This window comes from Anopheles stephensi, chromosome 2 (assembly GCF_013141755.1).
Source record: "Anopheles stephensi strain Indian chromosome 2, UCI_ANSTEP_V1.0, whole genome shotgun sequence".
In the NCBI taxonomy this organism is placed as follows: Eukaryota; Metazoa; Arthropoda; class Insecta; order Diptera; family Culicidae; genus Anopheles; species Anopheles stephensi.
In genome coordinates, this window is record NC_050202.1 from 73323349 (window position 1) to 73345586 (window position 22238).

General features: G+C 47.1%; 1 protein-coding gene across 13 annotated transcripts in view; it reads right to left on the bottom strand.

Annotated features, from left to right (window-relative positions):
- LOC118505788 (tight junction protein ZO-1) overlaps window positions 1–21904 on the bottom strand; it is a 43267-nt gene extending 21363 nt beyond the window's left edge. For 4 of the 13 annotated variants that reach the window (XM_036042112.1, XM_036042114.1, XM_036042111.1 and 1 more), the window contains exons 1-3: window positions 21225–21904; window positions 16384–16441; window positions 9693–10368 (exon numbers count right to left, since the gene is read on the bottom strand). In XM_036042112.1, coding sequence (XP_035898005.1) covers window positions 9693–10368; window positions 16384–16441; window positions 21225–21633 — 1143 coding nt within the window. In that variant the 5' untranslated portion in view covers window positions 21634–21904. Of the gene's footprint in view, window position 1; window positions 420–2118; window positions 2134–2192; window positions 2434–5053; window positions 6007–9692; window positions 10369–10503; window positions 10877–16383; window positions 16442–21224 lie in introns of those variants that run through there. The other 9 variants (XM_036042113.1, XM_036042122.1, XM_036042120.1 and 6 more) reach the window with 9 other exon arrangements.
- Window positions 21905–22238: the final 334 nt, after the last annotated feature.

The window sequence follows — 22238 nt, forward strand, 5'->3', positions numbered from 1 at the left end:
CCTGCGAATCACTGTGAAAGTGGTTGTTGGGCAGCTGGTTGGCTCCGCTCGGGGAACCGAGCATATCCATCATCATCCTGCTGCCCTGCTATTATTGTGCCGCTGTCAACACCTTACGAGACGGGACCGAGACCGCAGCGGCACTGTACTTGGACTGGACTTTCACCACCCTGGCCAAACTGACCCTGCACTGCACTGACTCCACCGCGCGGTGTACAACACATCAAACACTACTAATGCTGCCTCGCCAGCAGGTGCGTTCAGCATTCCTTCGATCAAGTTAGCACACACCACTGCTCACACTCACGCGATCAACCACACAGAAACACACTGGTTACCTAGATTCTACCGCTCGGCCTATATGCTGGGGCGATATAGAAAGCAATGAATGTGCGGGCTCGTGTCGGTTGCGTCGAAGAAAAAACCTTGAATTTATAATTCTCAGCTCAGCGCACTGCTTCGGAGACACAGACGGTTTGGGTGGGTGCAATCCGCGGTGGATTGGATGATACCCGAGGTGTTTTGCTAGGCTCGCAAGAACGCAAGAACCCTACCAGAGCCAAGCCAGTTGGAATGTGCCCCTGACAGATCTCTTCCGTTTCACTCGGTGTTTTACGGACGGAATGCTTTCCGTTTTCACGCGTTGCTTTCTTTGCGGCTCAATGTGGACAAAATCCGACGTAAATCCTGCGATGGGTTCGAAATATTTTACTGACGGTCAGTCAGTTATCCATGCAGGTGGCACTAGTATTATGTTGCTGACCAAATAACGCGACAACTATCAACACACCAACACCATGGCTGACTGCATGCTTCCTGACCGCTGGACACAACAAAACATACTCAAGCGACGACGACGAACATAAATGACGAGATTGCGCACGCAGTGTCCGATCACACACACACACACACACACACACACACACACACACACACACACACTCCTCTACACGGTTAGACCCTGGAACATCAAACAAAGCGGACCCGGCGAGGGTGGCGTTCTCTGTTATGCTGCAGGCAGTAAGGTAGGAAGGGACCGCGCCGACCGGTTTCTTATGTGTGTGTTTTTATTTTCGTTTCGTCTGTCTCGCTTTGTGGTGTTGTGTGCCTTGCTGCAACACAGGCGTAGCGTAGCTGCTCCTTCCCAAATCTGATCGACTGGATTTTTGTTTTGTACCTGTTGATCCAGCCGCAAGGAACGACACGCAGTGGAAACGAGACGTTGGGCGCTACGAATTCACCTTGTCACTCACACACTCTGTTCGCCGTTGTCTGTACAAAACCAAACTTAATGCTAGCGTATCCAAACATACAAAAAACACACACACACACATACACGGAGGCTCATACAAATGTGCGCACAGTACGCACAAAGCTCGCGGCGTGGCTCGCGCGACACGCAAGAAACTCGGACTTTTCTCGGGCCTCTTCTATATCGCCATGGCGACGCGGATTGCTTCACGACGACGAATGAGACAGCAAACCACCCCTTTTGCAGCTTCCAACGCAGATTTCAACGATGATGACAAGCAGTGTGATGATCATGGTGGTGTTGGCAATGATGATGATGATGCTGCCGTTGCGCTCCTTTCACGTATCTTTCCCTCTCACTCGCAACACGCTCACTCATTCCTTTGCTCGCGAAATCTTAAGAAGCTTTTGGGTTTTCTTTTCGTTCTTCTGCTTTTCAGGTGCGCCCGCAAGGTACGGTCGGACGGCCTCTTCACCCCAAAAGCACCAGGTTCTTCGGGAGAGGATATGTGCGACGCTTGCTTCTTTTTTTCTATCCTGTCTTGATTGTGCCCCGACCGTTTTATATTTCTTTTAACTGCGTTGCTTATTAAAATTCGCACTACGCTCGTTTGAATTATTCGATAGTTACGGATATTTCAGGACTAATTAAAAATGTATTTACTTCAATTATGCACACAAAAGGACACACGCGTCATACACACTGTGGCAATACTTTGAAAATATTTCTTCTTCCTATATTGCCTACAACTTAAGCTGATGCCACGCTGCGCATAGTGCTCGCGCCAACGAGGACATCTCTATCAATTTCGAGATTTAAAATGCTCATTCACCCACACACGCACTCACACACACACACACGCATACCAACAAGGGAACACACAGAGATACGGCAAGAACCACAGCATCCAGCACAGATAGAGATCCTTCCCGAAAATCACCTTTAACTGCTCGCTACTCCCAAACACTCACTCTACGCGTTCAATAACGTGCACAAAACCCTGAATATTTCACAACCGAGAAAAAGCCAGCTTTTCTTCCACGTAGGAATCGTTCAGTCCTCCCATGACACAAAACCTTAAAAGCCCTCTGCTGGCAAAACGTTTCACGGGCCGCGCAGGATCACACGCGAGAGACCCTGTCGACCGCTCGGAGACACGAAATAAAATGGACGACGCCTAGCGATTTGATTTGGACCCCGTCGAGTCGAAGCACGGTTCGCCCGTTTCGCTTTCTCCCTGCACGAAACTCGTTCGTCTTCTCTCTTTCTTGCACCATCATCATCATCATCATCATCATCATCATCATCATCATCATCGTCGTCGTGAAGTCGCAGGCACGGTTGATTTATGAAAACGACAACGAGAGAGGGCTCGTGAATAAAAGGGCGCGTGCGAGAGAGAGAGAGAGAAAGCGAGATAGAAACCGTCCAGTCATTTAACAATGTGCGCGACGCGCAACAGGCTTCTTGTCGGAGGCATACACACACCAGCACACTTCTGCCCGATCCACACAGCCTGCCCTTCGTCGAACGAGCCGCGCGTATTTGCATTAGAAAAGGACGCACGGAAAGGGACGGCAACAGCATAGCTTCCAACATAGGAATGCGATATTTATGTCCCGCGTGCACTGCCGGGGAAAAAGCTTTTTCGCTGCTGCTTTACCTACTGCAGCAGAGCTTTAGCACCGAACGGGCACCAACACTCTGCAGCCTGGATTGCAGTTTGGATTTTTGGCACGAAAGGGCAGGGCAGGGAGGGTGCGCTCGGTGCGCCAATCGCTCGAAGGACGCTTGAAGCAGAGGAGATTATGAATTCGCGACAGAGCCAGGCCCGTTCCTGGGCTAAACCGAAAGGCGGCGAGCTTATCGTGTGAGTCACGCATTGGCAACACTTGCACAGCAGGCTTAACAGGGAGTGGTGGTGGCTGTTGGGTTTGGGAAAGGGGTCCGAGAAAAGGCACCATCGGGGCGCTGGCAAAGATCGTACGATCTTGGAATGGGAGATACCGGAGCCAGAATATAGAAGAACACGTGTGTAAAAAGTTTTTGAAAAATTAGTAAAAATATTTAAAACTTTAAATTTAGAGACACTACACATTCTAGCGACTCTGGATGCCTCTAATTGTTCTAAAAGATTTAAGCATTTCTGGCCAGTATCAGGTACAATAATTTCTACGATACTTATCAACAGACCCCTAGTTTTATATAGATTATTATGAAGCCAAAGTGCTCAGCTTGTCAGAGAGCTTATAATATCGACTCAGCAGCACGAACAACACTCAAAATGGTACGTGCTTGCCATATACTATTGAATGAAACCATTTCCAATACTGCAACAGCTTCGAGCGTGATCGAGACACGTAGCCGTAAGAATTCTTCCCTCTTCCTGAACGTGCCAAATTCTTCGACGATGACGTTTGACGATGGGTTTTAAAGGCAATTCTGCTTTCTGCTCTTTGCTGATCTTTCACAGTACAGTGCGTCCCATAGGTAAAGGTGCACCATTCGAACTTTGTTGGAGATTTTTTATTTTTGGCAATTATACATTTAAATATATTTTTAAATATATTTAAAAAGATTCTTAAAACCGCTTACTTAGACAAAAGGAAGTTTAATGCTATGTATGGTTAAACAAATGTGCACCACTGTATTCCTTTATGCAAACGGAAATACAGATAGATAAAGCTCGCATTAGGACGATTAACAATGCTGTAGAGCGAGGCTTAGAAAATGGAGTGTTTTTATGAAAGAATGTTTCAGCAATCCACGTGGATCAATATCGTGGCCTTAAACTTCAATTCCGAAGGCTCGTTGCTTCTGTGGTTCTTATCGTTTGGGAAGAACAGTGGAAGAGGCGTATAGTAGAGAAGCGGACATGAATCAGGCATGAAACATTTTAGCTATCCCTTTTTTGCTACAAATGTCACATATTTAAACCTCTATCTGTCATTTATAACTTAACATAGTTTTGTCATTTTTATTTAACCAATCTTTTCACCTCTATCTCTACACCAGTAACATTAACCTTTCTTGCCCAACGATCTTATCTCGCTCTGGTGCTGGTCTATACCGATGAACACACCCGTACAAAATTCGCTAAAAATAAAAGTCAATATTGACAGACGGCATGGGAAACGGATTGGGCGGTGAGGTGGGTGACAGACAAAACAAAACAAAAAATCCCCCCGCTCAGGCTCAAGCCAAAACCCGACGCGACAGTTTGGGTTCGGGGTTTTAAAAACTTTTGCTCCGTCAACCATAAATCCTTGACACGGGCGGGACACGGAGGATTTTTGGCCGGTTCGTATTGAATTTACATAAAAGAAGGCTTCGCTTCGTACGTTTGTTCTTGGCAAAGCACCAATCCGGTCGTTTTGCATATCGGCGAAGAAAATGAGAGCCGGCAAGCAACGGCACGAACGGAACGAAAGACTTTAACGCCCGTTGGCAAAGCAAACGGGTGGAGACAGACAAGAAACCCCCCCTCGGGAGGAGCTTTGTTCTTCTTCGTGCGCGAGAGAGAATTTTTTTGCACACTCAAACAAACGACGAATTGTTGTGGACTAATAGAATCGGCTTTCTTTTGTCACCAACTTAATGCCTTATGGCACACCTTCAATTATCAACATAGATGGACACTCACAGCTTGTTCAAATTGTTTCAAAATTCAAAATATTTCACTCATTGAGTACATTTATCCCATAAAAAAAAATGCTGTAAAATCTCTTAAGAATTTTCCGTTATTTAATTGCTTTTATAATAAAATAAATTTAGTTACAAATCCGCAAACAAAGTGCCTACCTGCTGCAAGCGTTTCTGCAGATGATGGTGTTGTACTAATTGCATACCGTTCGGCTGATACTGGTGTTGTGTGTATTGCATACCGTTGGGCGCATACTGTTGCACCAATTGCATACCGTTTGGCACCGGCGGTTTATTTCGAATGCCACCGTAACAGTTCGGTAGCCCGAGTGGATGTTGTGACGGACGCTGCACGGCCGGATAATGGCCAGGAATCATCCCCGGCCCTGGCTGCAGTCCTGGCTGATAGACCACCCTTCCGAAGGACGCCGGAAGCGTACGGTAACGGGCCATTTTTTCTACATCATCTCCACCTCGCCCGTCAAAATGTGCCGGAGCAGGGGCCGTCTTGAAGAAATGTTCCGCCGGATAGAAGTTCTTCGTCGTTATGGCGGACGACACGTACGAGTTTCGTTTGCGTTTCCCTTTCAGTGAGGCCGAGCATGATTTGCGACGATGGCGCTGGCTACCACCGCCACCATCCGAACTGTGGCCGGATGACTTGACAATGCTCTTGACGCCCACATTTGATTTCGGCGTACGCCTTATCCACTTTGGCAATTTCATTCTTTGCTGCGTGTTCGACTTTTGCGTGAAGGCGTAACGTAAAATCACTTCATTTTAATGTAAACCACCGACGGTTTGAATTCTTCAAGAAAAACACTTTCCACACGCACACTACGAAACAGACACTGTGGCCACAATCCCCCTGTTTTTTTTTGTTTTTGGGTTGGGCTCACCGTCTTTGCGCGCGCGTTCCACTTGGGCTAATTAAATTAGAACAATCTCATTTCCACCTCTTGACGGACGGCTTTGGCACCCGACACTCGAAGGAAACAAACAACAGCAGCAGCACATTTGTTTAACGGGCGATGCAAACAAACCCCGCCATCGAGAGGGTGTGTGACGCATGAAGCCACAAGAAAATTGATTTTCTTTTGCATTTTTTTTCTTCACATCATGGTCTTCGTGCCCTCCTGGCAGGCTGGAGTGGTCAGCGCGTACACAACAACACACTCTGTTACACGCGTGAGGGGGGGTGCTGGCTTATGAATGGAGCCAACCGACCTTTCAACCTCGGCAGGCACCTCTACTCTGTCTGCCTGCTTGCGAGACGGCAGTTTGGTCAGTGGCCACGATTTGCGATTTCATCATAATTTCACGCACGAACCACATCGCACGGTCCGTTTGACCGACCCCGCAATAGCACAAGCCTAAGGTACAGTAGACAACACTAACAACAACAACAAAAAAAAAGATATGCGCCACTAATTCGAATTTCGGAGGTCCGAGCCACCGGAGCCAGAGCAAAGAACGGTAGCGATTTCGAATGCTTCCACTATTTGGATGGAGGTTGTGAAGGCCACTGCTCCGGGGGGGCTAATTTTGCCGGTTTGCTGTTTCGATTTTCTCTACCACTGGAAGTGACCACAGACTGGCCACAGTAGTGATGCCCTACCTCTAATCGCAGCTATTACGAACGCCCCTTTTTAACGCACAGTAACGCTCTTGAAAGGGGCCGATATTTACGAAACGATATCACATACTGGCACATATTTGTTTGGGGAATGAAAAAAAAACACCCAAACTAGGGACAAATGCGTTACCAACTTTAACACAAGCTAGGATACGATTTGAACGACTGCTCCAACATAAATAAAAGGCTACAATTGCCAACTATTCACAGCCTTAACAGAAGTAAAAAGGAAAACTCTACAGCACTAGCACTAGAAGGACTAGAACATTAACGTACGGCGTGTTAGTAACGACTAACGGCCGGGTCAGAAGCGAAGTGTTACAAACAGCACGCGATATCGCACGAGTGTAACAACACACACACACATACGAGTTCGTACCATCATCGGCAGTACACAGAAAGTGTCGTAGCCACAGAGTCGGTGTCTTCGTGGTATCGTTCGTCTCTCCATGAAAATGGAAAATCATTTCCACTGCTATCGCTCGTGAAAAGCGGCTCCTCTGCCAGCGCTGCAACCCTCCATCACGATGGGCAATGATACGCCGGCAATCGGATGGGGTGTCTGTAGCTGCTCGTAAGTGTGTTGTTAGCCCAACGGTTCAGTTCCCGATGGGGTCGTTCGAAAAGTTTGGTACTTTATTGGCATTTTTGATTTTATTTGCGAAATTGTGCAATGAGTTTGAAAGATCGTTGAATTAGGCAACAAATCTAATTAAATAGGACTATACATAAATTTCTGGATTTTGTCAGCCCTCTGTCTCTGTGCCATAAGGATAAGTTACTACTTAAGCTTGGCATTAGAATTATAGGTACTCCAATAGAAGTTTGCCAGAAATATTGTCATGATCGCTTCCATTGATTAGTGGACAGACTCATCGATTGACGGTGAGTTCTCCTTCCAGAGGATTCACAAGCTCCAGGCAGCAGCTCAGCCAGGATGATTGTCACATAGCCCGACCATTTTTTCCCAGGATATTCTCCCCCATGTTGGAGAAAATTCGGTAACCGAGGCGATACCGGTGCCAGTCTTCATTCACCAGGACTGGGGATCAAATCCTATCCAGACCAGACCGCCTCCCCGTACGCAGGACGCTATCCAGGGTAAAATCAAGTCACAGAAAACCATAAATGATGGGCCGAGATCGAGACATTGGGACTCTCGGAAGAAATTTTCACAATGATGAAACTATCAGAAGATATTCTGTTATGATTGTTCTTGAAATAAGAACCTTAAATTCTTGAACTGATCAAGAAAATAGAAAATTTTAGCTTATGTTATGCTTTCTTACAAATCGCACACACACAACATTTGTATCCACCCCATAGATGCAAACGAATATCGACTTTAGGGAGTAGCTTGCGCTACCACACGCGCACCCCAACAAGCAATGCGCTTTTCCTAGCTTCCGTCGTCAATTGCAATTTACCACTACAACCATTCCACCGCCCAACGTCCCACCTTCCCAAGGATTAAAGGACGAACGGTTTGTCTAACGACCAAGGTAACCCACCTCTACTACCGCTGGTTCTGACGTCAGGACGGCTTGCTGCTTCACGTGTGCGTTCTATTCCCTGCTGATACTCCACACCCAACGGTGCATGTCGAACCCCGAACCGGTGGAAAGCAAGCAACGAAGAAGAAAAAAAACCGCTGAAGCATTCTACAACCGAACGGTGTGAACTGTAAACTCTGTAAGCCGACAATGTTACGTTTGCCGACAGTAAAAGGGGGCGAACAACGCTAGGAAAGCGTGCGGTGAAGCCGGTGGGTGGCTGGCACGAACGGACAACCACCATCCGAAACACGAAACGTGACCATGCGCACTGCCAATGTTTTTCTTTCCCCGACGAGCCGGAATCGAGTTGTAACGATCATCCCCTTGCCTTCGATTTACTTCCGATTTCGATATTCACCACTTCCTGGCCTGCCTACCACCCAGGGGCTGGTGGCCTTTAACCCTCATCCGTGCGTTTTCGGGACAACAACTCCCTTGGCTAGACAGCTAACCGACCGTACTGCCCCGGCAGGCACGTAGAAGGATCAAACGCACTCGCACCATATCCCGGTGGCACGAAGGATACGTCTAACGGCGCTAAAGGACAGCGGCAGTCCACCCCATTCGGCCAATCTTCCCCACATTCGCACACCACCCTCCTCTATCCACAGGTTATCGTCCTTCGATCAATGACCCGCGCTCCTTCTCGCATCCGATTTGAACGGGCGGCAACGTGCTCGGTGACCGGTTTCGATTGGATGGATTTTTGTTGCTTAATTTACACCCCGATATGCTTTACCCATTTGCCAATCGACGTACATCGCTTTTAACACACCCCAACTCGACTATCCAAAAGGTGAAACTAGCGATATCCTTTCCTGACATTCCTGGCGCCGACAACGCATTGCTTTTGCTCCGGCCCGTTGGCGAGTATGCGTCGCCGTACGCCAGCGCACCTATACATGCAGCTATGTGGGTTTGTTATTGTTTTATTTGCCGCCCTTTTAGCATGCCGGGCAATCCTTTCCCGAGTGTGTGGGGGAAAGCCCCGGTTTTCGAAACTGGGTGCGTACTCGTCCTTTCTCTTTCGCTCTGTTTACTTGCAGAGCATTTGCTCTGCCGGTGTGCCTGCCGGTGCATACGCAAATTAGCATATTTATACGCCGGACGTAATACAATTACGGGCCAGACCAGACGGTATGACTTTTTGAATAATAAACAAACAGATTGCTAGAGGATACGGCCACACAAAAAAAAAAACGGAACCTTATGGATGGAGAGGTCGCGTGTGCTGCACATGGTACAATCGATAACTCGAACGGGTGTTTATTTGATGTGAAGTATCAAGATGAAGAGCAGCGATTTGCTAAACAAATTGCTCACAGTATTTTTGTTATAAGCAATTTAAAGTGTTTCCCACGATTAAATGTACTAATTATTGATTAAACATTTGTAAAAATTATTACACACTATTTTAGATGTAAACACAAATTAGATGTAATTAAAACAAAAATCAAAATCGATCTCGTTACTTGTGTGCGCCTGAAGATATGCAATGTAACGCCCCGCGATCACAAGAGTTCCTGGTTCTAGATTAATGGGGCTTTTCCCTAATCGCTTACACGTTCCCAACAAAAAAAGCATTTAAAAAACATGATTCACTTACCACCTTCTCATCCTCCACCACCTGATCCGCCAGCACCTCGATCGTTTCATTCACCGACCGGTGGTACGTACGCTGCTCCTTTTTCGATTTGCTCCGAAACAGGCTGGCCGTTTTGTTCTTCAAGTTGAGCCTCCGATCCGTGGTACCACCACCGCCGGCCATTTCACCGAACGGGGGTGAGCTAAACCGCTTCGGATTAAAGTACGAGTAGGCGGCCGATTCTGACTTTTGCAGCCGCTTGTTCGACGGTGGCAGGTGGCCTTGACCCAACGCCTGCCGGATACTGCGGAGCACACTTGCGTCGGGAACGCCATTGGCGGTCGCGGAGCTGTCCCCGTTCGATGTTCGATGGTTGTTGCTTTGGTTGTTGTTGTTGCTACTGTTGCTACCATTGCTTACGGACGAGTTGTTAAAGTTGTTGTTCGACACGGCAAACTTGCTTTCACAGCCAGCGAGATCAATATGGGTTGCTGTGCCGGCTACTGCCGTTTTCGATGGTAACTGTGGAATTGGTGGTGGTTGCTGCTGCTGATTGCTGGCAGAGGACGCTGTGGCCGATATCAGTGAGGAACGGCGCGAGGAAACGGTATTACTGATGGGAACCGTCGTCGGTGTCGGTGTCGATGTGCCGCAGTAGCTTGTGCTTCTTCGCGATCGATTCGAATCAATTGTGTCCCTTTAGGTTTTATTGTCGACATGGAAAAGTAAGGGAAGAGAAAAATATTAGCTTGTTAAATAAGATGCAGTGCGAAGGACAGAATTCTTCCGGTCAAATAGGATCCAAAAAGGACAAAACCACACCACAGCCTACCTTTTCCGAAACTGTGGACTACGGAAAAACACCGGACTGATCGGCACAAAGTAACCCAACTGTGGCGGACCTCCATCGGGAGGATGATAAGCTCCGATCGCAGTCGGTGTGGGAACGGGCGTACAATCGTCATTGCAATCTTCATCCGTTGTGGTTGCATTGCTCGTTGTCGTTGTTCCACTATTCATAAACTGTTCATCGGAATCTTCACCGTACGGGACAGAGTTTTCCGGTACTGTGTAGCAGGAAAGATTGGAAACCGGACGTCGACAACCGGGATAATCGCACTGAGCGCCACTGTAGCCCGCGTACATTTGCATCTGATGATAGTCCATTTTTATGGCAACACTTTCTCTTTGAAGTTATTTAATTTACTGCAACACTTTCAATGACTGATATTCTGGAGAATGTAATGCGATGAATAAGGAGAAACGAATTGTACCAACCAAACTGGCCAACAACAACAACCCGTTCGTTCCTCAAATATTTGAGGAATGCGCTTGTTAGCCAATGGGACGCAATAAGGTAACCGCCGTCGCTAGGTTCTGCTGCAGCAAAGCAATGCGCCAAACCACCTTCTCAGGCCTGTCTTACACATGTTCTCTTCATCTCTCTCTGTCCCCACATTCATATTCTTTCGTACACGATTCATTGTGTTTTTGGGGTTTGTTATGCCTATTGGTTGCATTTGTCGCATTCTTGAAATAGCTTCGTTTCTTTTCGGTCTGCTCTACACGCGTTACCATCTGCAGAGCAAACCACGAAACCAATTTCTCGATTGAAAGGAAGAGGAAAAACGTAGACGGTAGATGCGACAGCGGTACCGGTCTTCACACGGCAGGACTGGGGGTCAAATCCCATCAGGACCGTTCCCCCCATGGTGAGGAATAGGTTAAAAAATAAATAAAAATTTAAAACTGTTTGAAAATTTAAAATCTCCAACGTTTAGGATAGAAAAAAAAATTTCCATTTTCCAGTCAAAACTTTCGCTTCCGATTAAAAAAAATGCCTTGCCTTTTCCTTGGCGCTTCTGTGGCGCTGCTCCAGTTTCACGTCGGAAATTGGTTTCGTTTTTGTGCCGTACCTTACACCGGCGGGCCCGTTAACTCCCACATCTCCATCACCGAGGTCACGATGGAGGCATTCGAATGAAAATTAATGGCATTCGTGAGCCGATCGGAAAAGCGATCGATAGCTCGAGCGTCGATCACGGCGATGATCGTCATGGTTGAGGCTGATGATGGTGTGGAGTAGAAAAAGCGCATTAACATTATTATACACCATCAGCAGCCATCCTGCAAGACAGCCCAACGGTCCCCCGCATTCAATCGACACGGATTCGGAAATTATTTACTTCCATCATTTCGGAGCGTCTTTCGGAAGTATGGAGCAATGCGTTCGCCATAAAGATTGCAAAAGAAGAAGGAAGCATAGCAGAGCATAAACACTCACACTCCAAAAACGGGCGAATAAAAATATCACCCAGCCTTCCTAAAAATAATACCACACTTGTTTAAACCCATCGACGGGTTCACAAGATGTTCAGAAGCTGTTGGCCACATATGGAAAAAAAAACATAACACACAAGCGACAGCTGAGAGGTCGAGCGAAAGGGGATCGTTTTTGTAGCGAAATTTGAGACCAACCCAAGCTGGGCCCCACCACGTTACGCGTGCTCTGAAATGCGGCTTGCTGAAGAGCACCACGCCAAAACCTACACTGCCGTAACACGCTCACGGTTCCGGCGAGACAAGAAGTCTATTCTAATTCCTTTCCCAGCGAACGAATTGAGCAACGTTGGCCGGCCCCATCAATGTGGAACCGATCGGAATCGATCTTTACGCATTCTTGCGGCAGATCCACACACGCGCTTCGTTACGGGTTCGGTTCCGATCGTTTCACGGCAGGCAAAGCTTTGCTATTCTAGAGGGGGGTGGGGGTTGTTCTTTGTTTTACGGCACACTTGTAATGCTAAACCTCCAGTGTAATTGACGATCGTTAGTTACTCACAGATTGGCCGATGAGTAGATGGCCTCTTCTAGAAAGAAAATATAACCAATGATTGGAGTTTTCTAATGTGTAATATACGTGAACGTTGCGATTTGTAGTATCCATTTTAACCCCTTTGCAAATGATTTCTTAGCTCTCAATCTTTCTTCCTTTCCGCGTGTGCGTCATTGCGCAATCGGTGCGCTTGGAACCGTGAGGAGCACTTGTTACGGGTACGCCAGTGGCCACGGCAGCTGCAACTGCACATCAAGCGTCCTGCTGATGAGTTCTGCTAAAAATATAACCATTGCCGGTACGTTCGTTCTGGACAGACGACACTTAAGCGCCAGTCTCGAGTGAACGAACGCATCACGCCACCGAAGTGCATTTCGGGGCGAGAAAATCGTTGCGGTTGAGGATCCCTGCCATATCATCGTTACCAGTCTGTCTGGCCACTGTCATGTGCATTCATTTGGGCCGGGATAAATCATTTCGAGTGGCGAATGGATGATTTATACTTCCCATTTTTTGAATGTCTATTTACAGCGTGACGATAGTTCTATGGCATCGCTCCGGTCTCAGGGCGTTACTGTGACCTACTTTGGCTACAATTTGCGCACAAGAACAGAATCTCTCTCTGCTTTACTCTACCAACGCTTCGTTAAAAGTTAAAAGTGTAATCAAACAGTACGACAATCGACCAGACAGGAAACAACGACACGCGCCGAAGGAAAATCACGGGAAATCCACAATCACGGCTTATTCACGGTACATTGCACCGGCACGACGACACTGACGATCACACACCAGAAGAGGGTTTTCATGATGTTTTCCACTGTCTGGTGACAAAAATATATTTTCCCGTCTGGTGGGACGCCTTTTTTCGCCTTTTTTTACATCACTTTTTGCACAAAAACCACAACCACTACAAATTAAACATCGCTTCTCGTGATGGGTATGCGAATGTAGGGATATGTTAACGATATTTGGGCCCAATAAGGCACAATACACCAACAGAACACAACTTTAACAGATCGGGATCACTCTCAGAAAGATTCTTTAGCTGCTGTGACCACTTGCGCATTGCTTTCACTTTTATTTCGACGTGCATTTACAATACAAACGTAGGTTCAGGCTGTAAGCTTCAAGAAACTAGCACCTCAGCGACTACACTGCACGTTCTAGACAATCCGAAACCGCGACTGGCCGCACAATCCGACCGCGTGCGTGCGTGAGAGTATACTGCCAAACCCGGGGTTCGATCTGCGTCGAGAAGCTGCCTGCCAGGCGAGAGCAGCATCGCACAAGTGATATCCCGCTCGTGGCGGGGCCTCTTTCGTAAATTGGTGATTGGTGAAAAACTCGAACCAAACCAAAACAAAAAAGAAGGAAGTCCCTCTAACCATGTGTTCTAATTTAAAACATTCGGCTGTCGGCAAACTGTCACGACCGGAGGGAACGAAATACGATAATCGGTTTCAGCGCTTCGCGGACAGCAAACGGCAGTGAATCCCAGCGCCGGACGTGATGACGAGGCAGGATCCCCGTCTCAGCCCGGCGTCGTGGGAGACGTGTGTGTGTGTGTGTGCGTATTAGTGGACAATTTGCGATCATAGTTTCCGTTGATCAATGGAACCATCGCGCAGTGGACCGCAACCAGGCACCGCACCGTGCTCAGTAACGGCGCTGGGAGGTAATTAATAAATTTAAAACCCTTGCACACACTTTGCTCTCTGATCTCAATTATACAAAATATGAAAAAAGTGCACGATCAGGTTGGGAATAAGCAATGCTTACGTCAGTCAACAAATTGAATTTGTTTAAAATAATGATCTTGATCGCATTCGAGTGTGGATCGCATATGAGGCCTTAGGAAAATTATTTGTTTTTGTCTAAATAAACTGGCAGAGTCACATTCCGTAAATCATTTAGAAATGGCACTAAAATGTAGGAACAATAAATTGCTATGAATTCCACAGCTTGTCCCACGGCCATTAAATAAACATAAGCACACTGGATCATTGGGAGGCCCGGTGGTAGAGACGATAGCGGCGCCTGTCTTCACACGACAGGGTCGAGGTTCAAATCTCATCCGGGGGTCGTCCCATCGTAGTCAGTCGAACAGACTTTTAAACTATATTTGGTATCAGCAAAATGGGGTTCGTGTTAGACCGAAAACCGGAGATGCCGAGGACCACCCTCATGTCACTTCGCAGTGTGTGTGTAATATTCTCAAGGTGTGCAGAATTTTCTACCCCTAAAGATCATAAATCAAAAAACAAAAAAAGTTTTGAAAGTAAATACAAACAAACGAAAGCCCTAAGAACGAAGATTGTTTATGCTGAATGGATCGGTTAAACAAATAAACCATCAACGCTTTCCATCTGCAGTCAGAGTCGGGTTTGGTTAACCGTGATTAAATGCCGCACTTCCGAAATAGACCCGATGCAGCGAAATGTCCCACACTTTGTCCCACTTTGGCAGTTAAATGTACCGACCCTTTTCCCTCACACCCCAAGCGCGCATGCCCAACCGGACAAGGACAAGTGCGATCGAATCTAACCAGTCCGAGAACCAGGCCAGGAAGAGAACAAATGATGATGATCACTGTCTAACCATCAAGAACGAGAGAAACTGTCAGGCGAACAAAGCACACAGAAAGGCTTCCGGCCACCCGACCGGAACACGGAAAAAAGTCATTAAACTGCAACCGATTAAAGTTTATTTACGGAGTGTGAAAGAGTTAACTCGGGCGCCCCCATCCATCCAACGCCCCACCGTGAGAGGTCCAGAGTGGTTAACCACCAAAGGCCAAATCGGCCCCGTTCTTCGGTGCACTCGTCGACTTGCATCAAAAAGTTGACCCAATGGTGATCCCAGCTTGGTGGGATTTTACCGTGGGAAACATGCTGCGTTCTGTGGCGCTTTTCCTAATCCCTTTGCCGGGTGTGTGTGTGTGAGGATGACGGAGTGGTCTCACTGAAACGATAGCACCTTGTTCTAAGCATGCGGCCATAGGTATCGCTAGAGGGGTCGTTTAAATATTTAATGCAACTCCCGTTCAAAACGCGTGTGTGTGTTTTGTCCTGCTAAAGAGACTGCAACCGTCGGACACCCGCGCTGGAATCCCTACAACCAATTCATGTGCTATGGATTGCTATCATGACACAGTAATGTTTACTTGCGCTTCATTAACCTACATTAACCTGCACAGCACAAGTGGCAGACGTAGAAACATATTTAGGGGGGGGGGGGGGGGGGGGGGGGGCAGAGGTGTTATTTTTTTCTTAAAAAAGGCTCACTTTTCCAACGTCTACCCCAAGCAGTGTGTGTGCTCGGGTTAAATGACCTCAACCGGGGCATCTGTTTCGGGACGAGCCCATGTGCCTCCTAATAATTGACGCTCCTTTTAATATCAAGTTGCAGTGACAGTTGCAATCAAAAAACAACAACCTGCTTCCAAACGAAACGAAACACCAAGCTAGCATAAGCAGTTTTGTACGCGATGAAAAGGAAAGAGAGAAGGAAAGAGAGAACACACCTTGCCCTTTTAAAAGCTGGCCAGTGCACATGCACCAGATGGTTTTAACCTTGAGCCCGGTAATAGCGCTGACGTGCGCATGCATTGATCGGTGCCGTAATATATGCTGAGGATCGCATGTCCCTGTGTTGTTGAAATATTCCCTCATGCCGAGTTATTCTCAAAATTATGGTAACGTTTTTGGTTCCGGTCTCCGAAACACGATCGTCCTTCTGCTTTCAATATCCCAACAGGTGGCAGCCTCGCTGTGTGGCTCAATGGCTCGGAGTGGGTTTTTTCTTATACGGAAGAATGAAGGTAGATAAGAGCGACAGGCTTCTACAGTCGCCGTAAATCTACCGATTGCTTACCTGCCATTCTTGAGTGACGAATCATCGTGCGTGACTCCCGGCACAGCGATATCCATTGCTGCAAGTAAAGAAAAGCACAGATCAGCACAATTAGCAAAACCGATGTTCGAAGCTGCTGCTTGCGGCTATGTTTTGACATCAGAGATCGACACGGTTCGATTGCTTCACAAACCTTGGCGGAGTGTGCAGCCGTGGATGCGCCGAGCTGCAGATGAAATCGGAAGGAAATGTGACCACCAAGCCTAGCTGCGAATTTGGTTTTGAGTTGCCGGTGGAAACATGAGAGTGGGTCCGGGCACCAAAGAAGCGAAAAGGAAGGAAAAGCTAAGAAGTGTGGTGTGTCTGTGTGAACGGCTTTTCTGAAAGCTCCTGTGTTGCAAGTACGCTGGCCTTGACGATGTGTGTGCCGAGCCGAGCTTGCTTAACTCCGGTGGATCGTTGATGCTTTGCTCTAATAACATGGCTGTTAGTGTAGCAGCTCCCAGCCCCACAGCGGTGCCAACCAAAAACGAAACGAATAAGAACACCGCTGAGAGAAGATTTCGCCCGTAGCTCAGCAGCAACTTAACCGTGTCATTCTAACACTCACCATGCCCCCACCCCAAACCAAGGCTGGATGGGACGCTGGTTGGGGCGCGCCGACCGGCTAGGAATGGAATAATAAATTTCCAATTGTGCTTGCTCGATAAGCGGAAAATAATGGGCAACGCGCGCCGGTTGGGAAAACCGGAAGATCCGCATCAACCACAGGCAGTTCAACCGTACTCCCAGGGGAAAAAACGGTTGGCCGGCTTGGTCTGCTCTGTTCGGTGTTCTTAAGCAAGTTTCTTAATTAAACATGAAACACCTACCGTCGGGTGGTTGCTGCTGTTTGAAATGGTTTGTGGTGAGATTTCCTCAAATGACCTGCCCGTGAACCCCGGCTATTCCCGTTGTTTTAAGCGGTCGTGACAATGGTGTATGTCTTAAAGAATGTATGTAAAAAGTTCCAAAGATACATAATTTTAACCCCTCTCTCTCTCTATACGATGGGCTAAATAGATGGGTAAAGCCGGGAACATTATTTTCAGCCGTGTAATTACAACTAAAACTTGCCCTTCACAATTAGGCGAAGCACGGTTAACGATTCTCTCTACGCCGGGGTAAAATTATTAGCTAGTAAAACCAACTTAACTATCAGAATCGGGCATGAACATTAGGCGTAAAATAAGCTATTTTTTAAATAAAATTAATAATAAATAAATCCATTTTTTTAAAAAGGAGCTTATGCTCAAAATAACATTGTTTTACTAACTTTTTCAGCATTTTTTTTCATCAGTTTGACTTGCAATCGAGGTTTTACAAGTGAGTGTTAACAGCACCTTAATAAAAGTACTGAAAATAGGTGCCGATGTTTATGCACCAAACCAAATAACGAACTATTCAGCCCTGATAAATATCCCCATAACTCGAATGGCCAACAAAAGCTATTGTCCATACAAATATTTTTTATAACGTCAAAAATTGTCAACAGCTTAAGTTTACATTTACTTATCCATACAAAATGGTAAACCATGGTTTTGGCCAGTGTTGTTTGATACAAATGTAAGTGAGTTCTTCCCTACACACACACACACAACAATCGATTAGCCTACAGACGCGTAACTGGATGAAGCTGGCTAGCTGGCTGGCAATCAAAATTCCAATCGAATAGTCGATTACTGCAGTACATCAACGGCAGGCAATTTATTACTTCATTCTTTGCTACCAGGTGAAACAGGGACCGGACAGGCCCTGGGGGTGACAAAAGCATGGGTGCCTGTCAACGCACCATCCCGTTGGGAAGCGTGTGCTGTGCGTTTACCACGCTTACCGCACGGCACAATGCACTTCATTATCGATTGATGGCCATCGGATGGGAAAATGTCGGAAGGTGTGTCTCCGAATACCCCGGTCTTCACATTACATTCGCATCATTTCTAGATATACAGTACACCCTAACCCCTTTTGGTTTGGGGTGGGTTTGTTTGTTAGTCTACAAAAAAAGACCCTCTCTAAAAAAAAAATGATCAAATCGATCCAAGTTCTACCCGTCGGTTAGCTTCCAAACTCATCGCTGGTGGTGGAGACAATTCTTCGCTCGTGAAACGATGGCCCCGGCGACTCATCCACGCAGTGTCACGCTTGAACAGAGTTTGCCAATCGTCCGGGTAGAAGCGCGTCTCACCGATTTCGTTGTTTGCATACGCAATGAGGGTGGAGTCCCTCTAGACAAGGGGCAGTAAAAAACTTGTGCGCCTGGACGCAAACATGGACATACTCCAGCCACACGCAGCGCGTTTTTTTGGGGAGGAAAATATCGTGCCCGAGCTACGAACCAGAACAAATTATCCGACACCAACGAGTTGGCCACACTTTAGAGTGACTTCACGGGCACTGTGGCGGTTACCCGATGACACCCCTAGTCGCTTCGGCTGAGCTAATCGAAACACTAAACCACGACAGGGTCTCACAGGGCAAAATTGCAAATGTGTCACGGTCGAGTGTGGAGCGATTTTAATTGAGTTTTGCATAGTTAGTTGGTAGACTAGAGCCGAAAAATTAATTGATCTCCCCCCGTCGCGATCTTTTCCCATAATATGGCCGATTGTTCCATCGCCTTATGATTCCGATTCCGGCCAATTTGTGGCTTCCACAGACCGATCTCAACCTCCGAGATCAGGAAGCACTGTTGCTGTAACACAAGTAATCGCGTCGACGGACGCAGTCTCCGGCAAGACGAATGGGGTTGCGTGGTTGTGGTTTTGTTAATGTATTTGTTACATCAGTTTTCTTCGTACGGTCGTGTGGTTCTGTGGAAGCTTCGGGGTTTTTGTGGACAGAAGGGCAAAATTACCCTTCTAGATGTAGTGTGAAAGTTTGAAAAGATCTTTTCATCCACTCGCCGCAATCTCCCCACCAATGTTTCATTTCCTGTGTGTGTCCGAGATCTTCGATGATCATTAAGATCGTCAACAGTGTATATCTTTTCCGACCGACCTCTTTTTCCCTTCCCGTCGCTCTGTGTTGATTGTTACTTGATAGTTTTCCATTCGAGACGGACTTTCAGGTCCAGTTTTTTTTCCTCCGTTCCTTCTCTACTTCTTCTACCGACCAGAACCATGATCGTATTATATCTTCAATTTTCTCAGGCTACACACCGATCGTCTTCGGGGATGTCGGCTTTTATCTTCTCTCTTTTTTTCTCAATGGTTCTCCACGTGTCGGCAGAAGGCTCTTGACCGGAATCATCGGATGCTTTGCAGAACAACAAGTGGACTAATTAGTCACCAGTCTCCTGGTCCCTCGCTGCCGGGCCCCGGGTTTGGTATTTCCGGCTGATTGTCGATGATGATGGTTTGACCGACCGAACGGTATCAACAGGAAGTAGAACCTGAAACTGTCCGGGTGTCAACAGGAATGCGTTTTTCTGCTGTAATGAGTGGACGTAAGTAAGGCTTGCAGCCAAGTATCTGAGGATTCCTTGACTAAAACTGTGTTGTTGAAAACGACATCTACCATCGGTTTCTCTAGTCTGCGCAGTGTTATCAGCTGTGGACCTATCGATCAAACCCGTTTCGATCTATTGACAGGATGATAAGCATATTCCTTCACAGCGTGGTTTCCAAACCGCAATTTCTACGCTGATGGTCCGAGCGTTTTTTGGACGACCTGAGACTTGAGAATCGGATTGCTCTTGGTTATGCTCTCACCACGTACACCTCATCGAGTCGAGTGTGTGTGCCTGTGTTGTGTTCTTGACCATGTTGCTCCTTCCAATTGCCTTTCCAATATGCTAAATGCAATCCCCATCATCGTTGACCGCTGTGCCTGTGCTGTGGGAATAATTTCAAATCGAATCGCTTCACTTGCTGCTTGTTGATTGTTTTCAATCGCACATTGGCATCCCTGTAGAACCGGCCGGCGAGATGCGAGCCATCGTGCGCTTATTACACTTCAATCCAAATAGCGCTTCTCGCTGAGTGTAAGTTGTTTATTTTTGTTCACCGAAACGACGTAAACGCTTCCAATCCAAGGAGGCTAGGAAAGTTGCCACGGGTGCTGCTCTTCTGTCTAGGTTGGGAACGTTCGTAAGGGAACGATCGACATCTCACGCAATAGATTCCGAGCCTCGTTACAACCACATACGTACGTACCCTTGTGTTTGTACATGTGTGTGTGTGTGCGTCTGTGTGAGCAAGCATAAAAGCATAAAAACCAACACAGCACACACCCGAAGGGCGAAGACTGGCGTGCTTGGTGGTGCGGACGTGTGGACTACGAAGCGACATAAGACAGACGCCGACAGCAGCAGACCTTTTTTCCAACAGCCCGCCGATACCACCCAGCAGAAAATGGTCGGATAGAAAGGGAAACGGGACATGCCCCGGACGGTTTAGACAAATTGAAAGGAAAAATAATGCGTGGAATAAAAAAAAGAACCGTCCGTCGGAAATGAATTACATACTGCTGTGTTGTGGGATCATTTCATTTCATCCGAATTTCCTGCCGTCTACACCACTGCCGCCGTTTCCATGGCAGCGAGAAAGATCTTCATTATGGGCTTGGAAAAAAACATAGCTGCATTTAATCACGTTTTTTTTTGCTATGCCGCCACCGGAAAACCATTTCAACGACGACTCGTGTCGTGTACTCATTTCCATCTCTCGGGTGGTTCTTTTTGCATGCATTTCACTAATGACACTGTTTGATACCGTGTTTACAACACATAGAAAAATTGGCACACTTTCGGCATCGGGCTTCCATCAAAGCAGCACACTTTCTTCTCACTTTCACGCAACCCCAAAACAACCCCAACTTACCCTCCGGCACGGCAAATGGAGCTCCTTCGGCTGGAAGCTGTACGATAGCAGCTGGATCGGAGCTGGACGGACCGGTGCTGCCAGCAATGTTCGCCACACCGTCATCATCGTCGTCCTCCACCTGGGACAGCTTATCGTTGATCAGGTCCGAAATCAGCTGGCTACATTCGGACTCGATGGCGTAGCAAAACTGTTTGAACTTTTCGAACCCGTCGCGAGCAATCAGCTCGATTAGCTGATCGCAACGCGCATCGAGACTGGGCTCACCGGTCAGCTGTTCCTCCTGGGCGGGCGTAAGGACGCCGGCCTTTAGCAACACCTGCAGCAAGCTTGTACCAATCAAATCACGCACAATCGACAACCGATGACGCATCAGTAGCGACCGCACTTCACCCGTTTCGTCGGCCATTTTTTCCCCCACAGAACCCCGCTCCGTTAATGCTGCGCTTTATTTACTATCTACCACCGGGATTTCGATTTCGAGCCACCCACATTTCACTATATGTATGCACCTTTTTCTTTTATTTTGCAAACTAAACAGATTTATATTCAAGCACTCACACACACCCACCCGCACCGAGAGGGCGACAAAATGCACGACGCTTGGCGAAACACGGCAACACAACAAAACGCGCGCGACGCACCTTCAAAACACTACCGCCAGCGTACACACGAAGAATTGCTCTGAGAGCGAACGCCGATCGACACCGTCGGCGGAGAGGATGCACATCTCGCGTGCTGGTTCAGCGGACCGTACGTTTGTGTGGAGCGCGTGTGAAAAAGTATCGTAATTTGTACGACCAATATATTCGAAAATTTCAAAAAATAGGAAAAAGCATATTAAACTTTTTATAAACAATACAAAACATTATTTTTATAATGAATGACATGTCTTGTATTCGAGACTGTTCTGGTAAAGGTACTTTTCCATTAAAATGTAATTTAAATGCAAGTTGCGTTCTCTAGGGAGGTACATTTATGCGGTGCAATAGTGTGCGTAAAGTGTAAATCCAA